The sequence below is a fragment of the Diadema antillarum genome, unplaced genomic scaffold (assembly GCF_040938485.1).
Source record: "Diadema antillarum isolate AM-2024a unplaced genomic scaffold, OU_Dant_1.0 scf00000176, whole genome shotgun sequence".
NCBI classification, from domain to species: Eukaryota; Metazoa; Echinodermata; class Echinoidea; order Diadematoida; family Diadematidae; genus Diadema; species Diadema antillarum.
This window is the reverse complement of record NW_027271065.1, coordinates 335,305-349,132: the sequence shown is the minus strand read 5'-3', so window position 1 is coordinate 349,132 and position 13,828 is coordinate 335,305. Positions and strand designations below refer to the sequence as shown.

The following is a 13,828-nucleotide window of genomic DNA, read 5'->3' as shown; positions in this document are numbered from 1 at the left end:
AATGAATATGATTATTAGTTAATTGTACGAAAATTCCTTACTGAACGTCCACTAGACTATATCATTAACATGAATATTCCTCTGTAAGCAGTAGTACAATTATGAAATTTCAATTTGATATGAAGATATCAACGACAATGCAGATATGGTTGACCTTGTGAGCGGACCATGGAATGAGAAATAAGGCTATGACGTCCTATACTAATACTAGCTTCTACTACTACTTCCAACACGAATACTACAATTTGTACTACTATTACTACTGGTAATACTTGCAGTAAAAGTGTTAGGACCACTACTAATAGTAGTAGGTAGTAGTAGTAGTAGTAGTAGTAGTAGTAAGAGTAGTAGTAGTAATGATAGTGGTACAGTGTAATAGCAAAATAATTCTAATACGCATGATAATGATATAAATGATTGACAATCTTACAATACTCTTTATTAGTGATAGCATGTATGATTTTTATAATAGTTATAATTAAAATGGGAGATAATAGGCCTAATTGCATACTGAATGATAATTATTTTTTACTGTAGTTGCTGCATTTGTCGTTGTTATTATTATTATCATTATTCTAAACACCATTACTATAACTGATACTATCTTTACCAATATCATCATTTTTTGCTGTCATTATCATTATCAGAAATAGTAATAGTAGTAGTCGTCGTCGTCTTAGTAGTAGTAGTAGTTGACGTAGTAGTAGCGGTATCATTCAAGAAAGCTCGCACGAACCTGGTGAGTTTCAAACACATGCTCGCCGTGTCAGTTTCTAACCCCATATCTACTGTATCATACGTTCTTGATTCCACATAGGTTTGCCCCTTGTCGTGTGCATCATAATTGTAGCTTCGGACCATTCCATGTACTTGGGTGACAACACTTAGTAAGTTTGTAATCCCTTTCAAAACTTAAGTCTTTCAAAGCGATATATATTGTTAGATCAGCCAATGTCATCGTATACGGTTTTTTTTTTTTTTTTTTTTGCAGTATCATATTATTTTGCCATAAACAACCGTCTTTCTTCTCTTGCTGTGTTAAGAGTTGGATAAAATTCATTCGTTTGGAATGCAGGAGGTGCAAACAAAACCTTGGTAATTCTTGAATGCATACGGATGAGTATATCGAATGAGAATACTTTGTCATAAGAATGCATAAGTAAGATGTACATGTCACTATAGATAATATATTTCTTGCTAACTGTAATAGCTGATATAGATTATTATAAAAGTAGCTGGATTATCAGTCGAGATAATGTACAAAAGTCCTACTTTCATTTTATCTGTACAATCAAGTCGCTGTCATGCAACAACGACAGTTATTTGTAAGTGCCTTCGTGATACCATGATAGACTAGAATATTATATCAATTTAGCGATATTCTCATAATATGCATTATTTGTTTTTGTTTTTTTGTTTTCTGTGTTTGTACAACATGATTTCACGGGGTAGGCCTACATATATTATATCCTTTATTCACGCTGTTTGATGTGTGGACGTGTTCCTTTTTCAGTTGCTTCGTCAGTCCTGGCCCGGCTCTGTATTACGGTGTCCTTCTCTTGGTGGCCGTGCTCCTCCTCATAAATTTTGTTATCTTCGCGTTGGTGCTACAGCGGTTGACTTGTCGCAAGACTGTTGCAGCACACAAGGCCGACCAAGGGGAGACGTGGAGACGAGTTCAAAACGCCGTGGCCATCTCGGCGCTGCTGGGTCTGACCTGGGTCTTCGGCTTCCTGGCTATAGGGGGCGCTCGAATCGTCTTCAACATCCTCTTCCTCATCTTTAACTCGCTACAGGGCTTCTTCGTTTTCGTCATGTTCTGCCTTCGGCAGCAGGAGATCCGCGACCAGTGGCGGCGCTGGCTCCACTGCCAGTTTGGAGAGGAGAAGCCAGGACAATTCCGCGGAGAGAAAGTCAAGGCCAAGCCGACACCGGGATCAGGAACGGGATCCGGCGCAGCTTCCGGCACGCGTGTGACGTCAGAGAAGTCAACCAACGGCAGTTCTTTGGATCCCGAGAGTATCCAGCTGACAAGTGGCGGGACCCTTAGTACCAACGCGCCAAGTGTCAGCGCGTGATTGGTCTCTTTTATGCTGTCTCAGAGGATGCCAGCGGGTGTTAACCCCAAGTGGCTGTAGCGAGATGTTTCAATGGTGTGACATATCGTAGACATTCAGGAGATCACATGCGACAGAAAGTTGCTCGTTTAAAGCTACTCTCAGCAGCTTGATTTAATCCTTAATGCAGGACTTGACATAAACATTTTCCTCTGGTGGCCCGTTTGATCTACTAAAGTCATTACATCTGAAATAATGTTGCCCCCCCCCCCCCCAAAAAAAAAAAGAGGAAAAAAGAAAAAAAAAAGAAATGTAGTGATCCGGAGTAAACCGAAACAAAACAATCCATTTATTGTGATATGCCAGATCTAGCCACCAAAACGCATGTGTGTGTCGTGTCTGTTTTTTTGTGTTTTTTTTTTTGGTGGCCCGACATAATTGTTTAGGGTGCCCGGGCCACCGGGCCACCGGGCCACCACTTACAGACTTATGTCGAGCCCTGCTCTGTATCGCAGAAGGCAGATCAACATGTCCCCTTTTTCAAGCTCCAGTAAATCATATTTTGAGAATGACACGTGTCGTGATAACTGATAATTACAAATAAGTCAGATGATCGCAGGAGCGTCGATCCTAGGGGCGGGCAGTCCCCCATCCCCATAAAAAAAAAAAAAAAAATGTAATGAAAATATTAAGAGGACAAACGATAACTTTGCCCCCACCAACAATGATTCTCCAGATCTTGAATTTTTTGTTTTTCTTATATGGAATAATTGTCCACGTATTTCACTCAAAGTGTGCACCAGATTGCTTGATTTCAATTCTGAAAAGCGTAAAATCTCCCTCGCACCCGTTTGTACGTCCCCTTTAATACACTTAGCACAGATTTGAGATTGACATTGTTTTTCGCGTATCTCATCAAAAGCATGCACCAGTTCTGTCACTTTAATTCCAAAAATGCAAAAGTTCCCTTGTGTAGGATGGAATATCTCCTTTCAATTAACCATATCCCCACTTGGTTACCCGCCATAGATTGGTGCACTTTAGGGATTGCCTTTTTCCCCAAATTTCGTCAAAAATATGTTAATGAGCTATCCCTCTTGTAGGAGAGGGATGCCTCTTCCAACATCCTTCGACCGCTTGGTGTCCCTCCATAGGTGACAGATTTACTACACTGCTCTGATACAAATTTATATCCCACTAAAATGTGGTCCAGATCGTTGAATTTCAATTATAGTTAATGCAAAATCTCCCTCGAATTGGAGGGGATACCCTCCCCCCTCATAGACCCGGTACACTTCGGGATGTACAAATTTCTTAATACATGAAACATTCCACAAAAACTGTGCATCAGATCGTTCTATTACCATTCTAAAAATAAAACAAAAGCTCCGCCGTGTGGGAGACGGATACCCCTTTCCACACCCTCCCCCACCTTCCATACACTTAGTACGCAGTGATGACACGCGGACTAGAGCTGAAATACCACGATTTAGCCATTCTAATTTCACAAGAATATTTATTTTCCTAATTTTTTTTCTTTTTGATTTTCAACATTCGCCAAAAGTGAACCAGAGGCATCGGATCTGAAAACGAAAAATCTCCCTCGCGTGGGAGGGGGCTATCCCCCTTCTACACCCTCCCCCTGTTCGAGCATAGAGACGTCAATATAATATTGTTGTGACTTGCGCTACATGAAAAACGGTGTATCATTACTATTATACACAGTCACCCGTTGGTCTTGCTGCAAACCTATAGTGAGTAAAGTCTGATGCACCAGCATTTCTCTTTAGGTTGAAGTGAATAATGTGAGTTTGAATATGATGATGATTATTCGGATCATTCGATGTAAATAACGACACCGTTACAGAGAGTCGTCGAGCAAAAGAACAGAGAAAGGGAGGGGGAGGTAGAGTGCGAGTGAGTGAAGGAGATTTAGTCCTCCCGAGTACGCAGAAGTAGCTGTAATCCTTTTGTCTCATTTTGTGAATTACAATCGTTTCAAAGTACATTCGTATATGACTTAAATTGTGTTTGTGTGTGTGTGTGTGTGTGTGTGTGTGTGTGTGTGTGTAAATTCGTACAGGAAACAGAATGGCTGAGGGCAGTTCGGTATAGGCCTACTTTGCCAGTAATTTCGCCAAAGTTCTTTTCATTTTCGTGGGTTAAGTAGAAACGAATCTTTCTCTGTTCTGAAATTCATTGTTATTTGCATATATTAGTAATTGAAACGATTGTGACAGCGTATGTAAGTATAAAGCCTACATGTATTTAGGAAATTATTTACAAAAGTATAATGGTTTTTTGATACTTCAACGAAATCAGTTATAAGAATACGTTCTAATGTACAATCGATAGTACCTACCTCTTCTTTCATTATGCACTTAATTGCATAAGTTTCACGACTTACAACGTGTACTTTTATCAAGAATATACTCCACCAATATTAATCGACTGTTGATGATACCTTATTAAGTTTACGAGAGGTTGAATTTGTTTCTGCATGGTAACTCGTAGTTAAGTTCGCCTAAGTTTCTTGAAAATTTTGTGATAGATTGTAGAGCAGATCCGTTCTTCCAATGTACTTGAAAAATACTTGAAATAATAATATTGATTCAAAATTAAAGTTCCCTTTGAAATTTGGAATCTCCCTGTTCTGTTTTTGTACTACTTATTCATTTGCGTGTGTGAATAGTAATTCTGTCTTGTCATCGACATATCCATAAATTAATTTATAACAAAATACGAATAAAATATAACAGTCTTAGTATTTCATACAAAAGGTCCTATCCCAATGAAACAAAAAAAAAAACATCGAATTCAAAGCAGAAAAAATCGACAAAAACAGCTAAATAAATGATTTATGATAAAATTGATGAAACAGTCAGTGTTTATTTATACTTATCTATTTGTGTTATTTGAAGAGGGGGACTTCTTCAGTGTAACCAATACACGTAGTACCATTTTGATTTGATTTGATTTGATTCTGTTTTATTGTCCCACATCTCAAACACAAATACTATGATATACAATCGATAGAACACAAATCTAGACATAACGTCGTTATTGAAAAGAGAAGACAAGAGAAGACAATTTTACAAACACGAAATGCGGGGGACCTAAAAAGCAAAGCTTGTACCTTAATAGGTACATTGGCAATAACATGAATATGAAACATACAGAACACCTCTTTCCGTGTTCGATCTACACATGTATCTTTTGGGATGATAAAACTATGTGTTTTTGGGGATCGGATTCTGTAAGAACGGGCTTGTTTTGACTTGAGAAAAAGTTCTGCTATGTATCACGATGCATCATGGAGCCTGATCATTTAGACCTCTATAGACTTATTCATTTCGGAGTAATTCAGTTCAATTCATTTATTGTCATTCTTCTTTTTCAACTGTGATAATACTTCGCTTGGGAAGGCACGGGTATCTACTCCCAACACAGTCCTTGCTATTCTTTTGCACAGTTTCTCTGCATGTCTGCCTTGTTACAACATGCATGGCCAGGCCATTATAGAGACAGACAACACTAAGGTATTTGCAAGAAGTTTGACATTATGTATAGGAGGGATTCTTTCAGACGAATCAAGACGGCTAGTCTTTGTGATATTTACTACCAATGTAGTCTACATGCTCTTTCCAATTAAACATAGGATCGATATGTGTGCCTAGATACTGATTTATTAAATGTTTGTCAACTCTCAAAAACAGAGACTTGTCCATACATGATAAGTTTTTAGCAGTAATGTCATGAATTGTGTGTTGGTGGTATTTAACTCAAAACATAACTTCTCATTCAGTTGTTTATATGCTTCAAATCAGCATTCAATTTCATTAACATATAAGTAGCACTATAAACTCGTCATCTGCGCATACATTATACCTTTTTACTTCTGTAGTAATAACATTTTTGGGAAGTCATTCACCATTATCGTGAATAAACGTGATCCGGGGGTTGATCTCTGTGCCACGTCAGTCCGAACCTGACCCCACGACTACTTTTTTTTTTCCCTTTGTCATTGTCCTGTGTAGCCTACTTCGATTTACATTATTGTACAATAATATTAGAATCATTGATGCAATATTGTCTTCACAGCGTTATTGACTCTGTACCACGGACATGGTCTGTAAATGAGTTGCCATGTCTTGAACCAGATCCTACGGTTACCTTTAATACGGTTTACCAGATCTCTCGGGGGGGGGGGGGGGGGGGGGGAAAGGGGGGGATCATAGGCGTACCCAGGATTTTTTAGAGGGGGGTGTTCAGTGGCGTACCGTGGGTCAAGACATTGGGGGGGGGGGGGCGCACCTCATGGAAGCAACATCAGAATTGCATAACGGTACAATTAAATGCGAGCGAGCTTGAAAATGTTGACATTTTACAGTCCCCAAACTGCCGTTTGTAGCTATATATGATAATATATGTATATATATATATATTTGCTTTGGAAATTAAGGGGGTTGCACCGGGTGCAACTGCTGGCAGTTGCTGGCAGTAACATCAGGAGAATGGCATTAACGATTAAATGCGAGCGAGCGAAGCGAGCGAGCTTGAAAATTTTGACATTTTAAGTCCCCAAACTGCCGTTTGTAGCTATATTTTTTCGCTTTAGAAATTAAGGGGAGGGGGCGCACCGGGCGCAACTACTGGTAATTACTGACAGCAACATCAGGAGAATTGCATAACGATTAAATGCGAGCGAGCGAAGCGAGCGAGCTTGAAAATTTTAACATTTTACAGTCCCAAAACTGCCGTTTGTAGCTATATTTTTTCGCTTTGGAAATTAAGGGGAGGGGGCGCACCGGGCGTAACTGCTGGCAATTACTGACAGCAACATCAGGAGAATTGCATAATGATTAAATGAGAGCGAGCGAAGCGAGCGAGCTTGAAAATTTTGACATTTTACAGTCCCCAAACTGCCGTTTGTCGCCATATTTTTTCGCTTTAGAAATTAAGGGGAGGGGGCGCACCGGGCGCAACTGCTGGCAATTACTGACAGCAACATCAGGAGAATTGCATAATGATTAAATGCGAGCGAGCGAAGCGAGCGAGCTTGAAAATTTTGACATTATTTACAGTCCCAAAACTGCCGTTTGTCGCCATATTTTTTCGCTTTAGAAATTAAGGGGAGGGGGTGCACCGGGCGCAACTGCTGGCAATTACTGACAGCAACATCAGGAGAATTGCATAACGATTAAATGCGAGCGAGCTTGAAAATTTTGACATTTTACAGTCCCCAAACTGCCGTTTGTAGCTATATTTTTTCGCTTTGGAAATTAAGGGGAGGGGGCGCACCGGGCGTAACTGCTGGCAATTACTGACAGCAACATCAGGAGAATTGCATAACGATTCAATGCGAGCGAGCGAGCTTGAAAATTTTGACATTTTACAGTCCCCAAACTGCCGTTTGTCGCCATATTTTTTCGCTTTAGAAATTAAGGGGAGGGGGCGCACCGGGCGCAACTGCTGGCAATTACTGACAGCAACATCAGGAGAATTGCATAACGATTAAATGCGAGCGAGCTTGAAAATTTTGACATTTTACAGTCCCCAAACTGCCGTTTGTAGCTATATTTTTTCGCTTTGGAAATTAAGGGGAGGGGGCGCACCGGGCGCAACTGCTGGCAATTACTGACAGCAACATCAGGAGAATTGCATAACGATTCAATGCGAGCGAGCGAAGCGAGCGTGCTTGAAAATTTTGACATTTTACAGTCCCGAAACTGCCGTTTGTAGCTATATTTTTTCGCTTTGGAAATTAAGGGGAGGGGGCGCACCGGGCGCAACTACTGGTAATTACTGACAGCAACATCAGGAGAATTGCATAACGATTGAATGCGAGCGAGCGAGCTTGAAAATTTTAACATTTTACAGCCCCAAAACTGCCGTTTGTAGCTATATTTTTTCGCTTTGGAAATTAAGGGGAGGGGGCGCACCGGGCGTAACTGCTGGCAATTACTGACAGCAACATCAGGAGAATTGCATAATGATTAAATACGAGCGAGCGAAGCGAGCGAGCTTGAAAATTTTGACATTTTACAGTCCCAAAACTGCCGTTTGTCGCCATATTTTTTCGCTTTAGAAATTAAGGGGAGGGGGCGCACCGGGCGCAACTGCTGGCAATTACTGACAGCAACATCAGGAGAATTGCATAACGATTAAATGCGAGCGAGCTTGAAAGTTTTGACATTTTACAGTCCCCAAACTGCCGTTTGTAGCTATATTTTTTCGCTTTGGAAATTAAGGGGAGGGGGCGCACCGGGCGCAACTGCTGGCAATTACTGACAGCAACATCAGGAGAATTGCATAACGATTCAATGCGAGCGAGCGAGCTTGAAAATTTTGACATTTTACAGTCCCGAAACTGCCGTTTGTAGCTATATTTTTTCGCTTTGGAAATTAAGGGGAGGGGGCGCACCGGGCGCAACTACTGGTAATTACTGACAGCAACATCAGGAGAATTGCATAACGATTAAATGCGAGCGAGCGAAGCGAGCGAGCTTGAAAATTTTAACATTTTACAGTCCCAAAACTGCCGTTTGTAGCTATATTTTTTCGCTTTGGAAATTAAGGGGAGGGGGCGCACCGGGCGTAACTGCTGGCAATTACTGACAGCAACATCAGGAGAATTGCATAATGATTAAATGCGAGCGAGCGAAGCGAGCGAGCTTGAAAATTTTGACATTTTACAGTCCCCAAACTGCCGTTTGTCGCCATATTTTTTCGCTTTAGAAATTAAGGGGAGGGGGCGCACCGGGCGCAACTGCTGGCAATTACTGACAGCAACATCAGGAGAATTGCATAACGATTAAATGCGAGCGAGCTTGAAAATTTTGACATTTTACAGTCCCCAAACTGCCGTTTGTAGCTATATTTTTTCGCTTTGGAAATTAAGGGGAGGGGGCGCACCGGGCGCAACTGCTGGCAATTACTGACAGCAACATCAGGAGAATTGCATAACGATTCAATGCGAGCGAGCGAAGCGAGCGAGCTTGAAAATTTTGACATTTTACAGTCCCGAAACTGCCGTTTGTAGCTATATTTTTTCGCTTTGGAAATTCGGGGGGGGGGGGGGGGGGCGCACCGGGCGCAACTGTTGGCAATTACTGGCAGTAACATCAGGAGAATGGCATATAACGGTTAAATGCGAGAGAGCGAAGCGAGCGAGCTTGAAAATTTTGACATTTTACCGTCCAAAAACTGTCGTTTGTAGCTACATGTATATTTTTTTCGCATTGGAGGGAGGGGGCGCCCGGTGCGCCCCCTGGATCCGCCACTGGTAGTCAAGGGTGTCGGTTTATGTTCATGATTGGGGGAGGTATGACCAGCGAGGGGGCGTCGAAGTGACCAAGCGGGAGAAGGATGTCCAAAATCTGCACTTTATATAGAGCATCCCCTAATTTGTTTGTGTTTGTGAGTGTGTGTGTTTCATATAGATGGAAAAGTTAGGAAATAGCCAAGGTCAATCTTATTATTGGCAATGCAAGGCATTTTAATATAGACTAGTATGTAAAGCAACACTGCAAAATCAATGATCAAGCTTTGATAGAAAATGTGTACAACCTATCAAACATTGCGCAACATTGCAGCGACTCTTTTTGCCATTCCGATATTCTGAGTACACTGCGCACATCCTGCTTGTATTCAAAATGCCAACCAGGAATCACGCTGAATCACAATCTTTTGTCGTCTCCGGGCTTTTTGAACAATGTTATACCTCTTTATTTATTTATTTATTTATTTATTTATTTATTTATCTATACCTCCTAATTATATGGTTAAAAGAAATCTTAGAAAAATATCTTTTTTTCTTGATCATCCTTTCATGTCGATTTCAAAAGCAGTTTACTAACCCTTGAATTACCATTTTCGTAGGTTTTTTTTCTTTTTTTTTCCTTTTTTTTTAAACCAGCGGATTGGGGGGGGGGGGGGGCACGTGCCCCCCCCCCCCCCATGCCCCCGTAGTTACGCCACTGTTCCTAGACCTAGATATCTAGTGAATTTTAGGCGCAATAAAATCATCCAACCACAATTTGTAGACTCACACTCAGTTATCTTTCAGTTTTAACTTTCAGTCATTGAAAATATTCATATCTACTATTACTAAAGATTACCAAGTCCATGTGCTATTACTAATTACATTGAGTAGCAAGTAACTTGCTACTCCCAGAGCTTCCAGAGCTTGCTGCTTCCAGTAGGCTACTATACTGACTGTACTTGGTAGTCAGTGGCGTATCTAGGGAAAACGGCGCCCGTGGCAAGCGCGAAAATTGTGCCCCTAATTTCTGAAAAAGTGTTCAACCCCAACCCCATCCCGGTAGGGACTTTAAAAAAGTCCTCATGATATGCTTTCTGAAGCACTTAAGAGGGGTCTTTTGACGGTGATTTAAATGTAATAGGCAACCCTAAATTTTGATATATTTTGGCGAGCGAGCGCAGCGAGCGAGCCGAAAATTTTTATATTTCAGCTTTATACATAACATGGAATTCTTGTCAGAATTACAATTCTAATCATAGTGACGGCCTTATAGATAACGATTTATACCAACAGTGTCCAACCCCATCCCGGTAGGGACTTAAAAAAAGTCCACATGATATGCTTTTTCAAGCACTTAGAAGGGGTCTTTTGAGGGTGATTTAAATGTAATAGATATTGAAGAATTTTGGCGAGCGAGTGCAGCGAGCGAGCCGAAAATTTTTGTATTTGAGCTTACAAAACATGGAATTCTTGTCATTTTTGGTTATTAAATCTTCGAATGACAATTCTAATCAAGATATAGTGACGGTCTTATAGATAACGATTTATACCAACAGTGTTCAACCCCAATCCCATCCCGGTAGGAACTTAAAAAAAGTCCACTTGATATGCTTTTTCGAGCACTTAAAAGGGTTTTTTTTGAGGTTGAAAAAAATCCGATAAATTTTGATAAATTTTGGCGAGCGAGCGCAGCGAGCGAGCCGACAATTTTTGTATTTCACCTTACAAAACATGGAATTCTTGTCATTTTTTGGTTATTAAATCTTACAATTCTAATCAAGATATAGTGACGGCTTCATAGATAACGATTTATGCCAACAAACTAAGGACTTGGAAAAATACTCTAAATTACTACGAGTGAGTGAGCCGAAATGTTTATATTTCCACGTCATCATTACGTTTTGTTCTTCTTCTTCTTTTTTTTTTTTTTTTTTGGATAAATTTTGGTGAGCGGGCGCAGCGAGCGAGCCGAAAATTTTTATATTTCAGCGTTACAAAACATGGAATTCATGTTTTGTTTTTATCTTGTTTGATTTGGTTTTCTGCCCCCCCCCCCCCCCAGTTCTCCTTCCCCCGTCCGGGCGAGGTTTTTTTTTTCTCGTTTTTTTTTTTCACGTGCCCCCCTTGCCCCCCCCCCCCTAGATACGCCACTGTTGGTAGTTGATACTACTAACTTAGCATGCAATGTGCCTATAATACACACATAATATTATGCATCATACACAATTTACGGTACCGCGTACGGTATACTAGTAATACCGGTAAACGGTGAACATTATGCGCAATGTATCTTCGCGATTCGGTCAGAAAGCAAAGCAGGGATCGGGAATGTCTACTGTTTGCGCGTCAGCTTCGCGCGCGGTGCAGTAACGTACACTGTAAAAACATCGGTGTTAGATTTAACACCACAGGTGTTAAATCTAACACCGATCAAACTTCAGTAAAGGACCACACCCACAGGTGTTAAAAGTGCACTGTGATGGTGTTGAAAAGTGTTCACCTGACACTTCGTGGTGTTAATTTGACACTGTACCTGGTGTTATTTTGACACTGTACTGGTGTTAATTCAAAAATGACACCACATGGTGTTGATTTGATATTTGCTGGTGTTAATATCAATGGTTTAACACCCGTCCAGCTTCAATAAGGGACCACACCAGCTGGTGTTACTTTGGTGTAAATTCATTTTCACATTTTTTCAAAAATCTAGTATTTTAATGTAAAATTCTTGATCGTATTGTTTAAATTAAAAATCAACAAGAAGTGCAGTTACTAAGAAACTCTTCAAAAAACAGTTTAAAATTTGGAAATGACACCCGTATGTGTTAATTTAACACCATAAATGAGCACCGAAAATTTAACACCAGCTCGGTGTTCACTATTTAACACCGGACTTTTTGCAGTGTACAATTTAGTATTAACACGTACTGTACACGAGTCCTTTAGTGCGTATGATATTATGTAACTCCATAATGTATCATCATCCACACAAACATTAAAACAAGGAAGAGAGAGAGAGAGAGAGAAAATGAACGCAAAAGAAAGGAAAGGCGGAATTCAAAACGGAAATAAAAGCGGTAAAGACAGCTTTTGTTTCATTTGTCAACATCTAAACATTGCTGAAGAGGGGTGTTGAATAGCTCAAACACCTCTCTTTTGCCCAAGGGAGGTGTTTGAACACCTCAAACACCCCCCTTTTGGCAAAGGGGGGGGGGTGTTTGAACACCCAAAACACCCCCCCCCCCCCCTCGGTACGCCCTTGGGGGGGGGGGGGATAGAGGAGGGTTGTTTGCGCGAAATTCTCGCTGGACACGCTACCATGATTATTTTGCATACTGACATTATGCCTATGCGATGATTCTTTCATCAATGTCATGATGGACAATATATTGTCCAGTTCATGTCTCCAGAATGGCTTCTGATCATTGAAGCGTGTGTGTAATGTCGATCTCAGAAATTTAATGCAGGAAGGCACACAAAAATGTATTGTGTTGGAGGCTTATCTTTCTAATACTGTACAGAATGAGACATAGTTGAAGAAGGACATGGCAATGAAAATAAGCAGTCGGTTAATGCTGGAATGTTGAGATGGTGTATAGTCGTCGGAGCTCATGTTGAACCCCCGCATCAGTTTGTCAGTCGTCATAATAATACATGCTCTCTTATAGCCCTTCACGTTTGCACATTGGGGATGTGAAATTAAGAGTCTTGATTCGGGTTACTGCAGCAGCCCAACCGATGCATTTTCGTGTCTGATCATTTTATGTATGATAACAGCAAGATTACAAAATTATCACATAACAGAGATTACATAGATATCTAAATATTGAGACAATTAGAACTTACATTCAATCAAAGTACATCGTGATGTCGGCAGATACAACTGTTAATTTAACTCTGCATGATTTAATGATGTGTATCTAGAGCGCGGCACAATCATCATCACCATTCTGTTAGAACGGAAGTTCGTTACGACGAAGTAAAAATTCAGATCCCATCTAGGGCCTACATTTTCATCGATAGAGAAAAACAGAAGATATGTGCGCTGATATAAAAAGGAATGTGGATCCCTAAGGAAATTAAATTGCTGAACAAATATTCAGTTTATATCATATTCTAAATTGTCACTTCACATTTCGCTCCGCGTTCGCTCCCTGTGTGACTATCCATTTCCAAGATGTTGGTTTATTGTTCAATGTATGTTCATCCGAAATGAAATAAGGTTCGTTATTAGGAAGGTTCGTTCATTCAAAAGTAGGAAAAATATGAGTTTAATAACAAACCAACAGAATTACAAACCTTTCATTTTCGAATTTACAAAACCTAGAATAACGAACTTTTTTATAATTTTGGATAACAAACCTTAATAATAACTAATTTTGACCTAAATAACGAATATCTATAATCTTTGGGTCAGCAAACCTTCGGAATAACGAATGTTGGGTATTCAACTCCATTAAAAAGGCTATTAGTGCCAGAACTCCTCAAGACACATCAACTTTTCTTG

General features: G+C 40.3%; 1 protein-coding gene across 1 annotated transcript in view; it reads left to right on the top strand.

Annotated features, from left to right (window-relative positions):
• LOC139722896 (adhesion G-protein coupled receptor G6-like) overlaps positions 1 to 2,078 on the top strand; it is a 36,785-nt gene extending 34,707 nt beyond the window's left edge. Inside the window, exons 13-14 of the mRNA XM_071634176.1 lie at positions 818 to 887; positions 1,514 to 2,078. Coding sequence (XP_071490277.1) covers positions 818 to 887; positions 1,514 to 2,078 — 635 coding nt within the window. The remainder of the gene's footprint in view (positions 1 to 817; positions 888 to 1,513) is intronic.
• Positions 2,079 to 13,828: the final 11,750 nt, after the last annotated feature.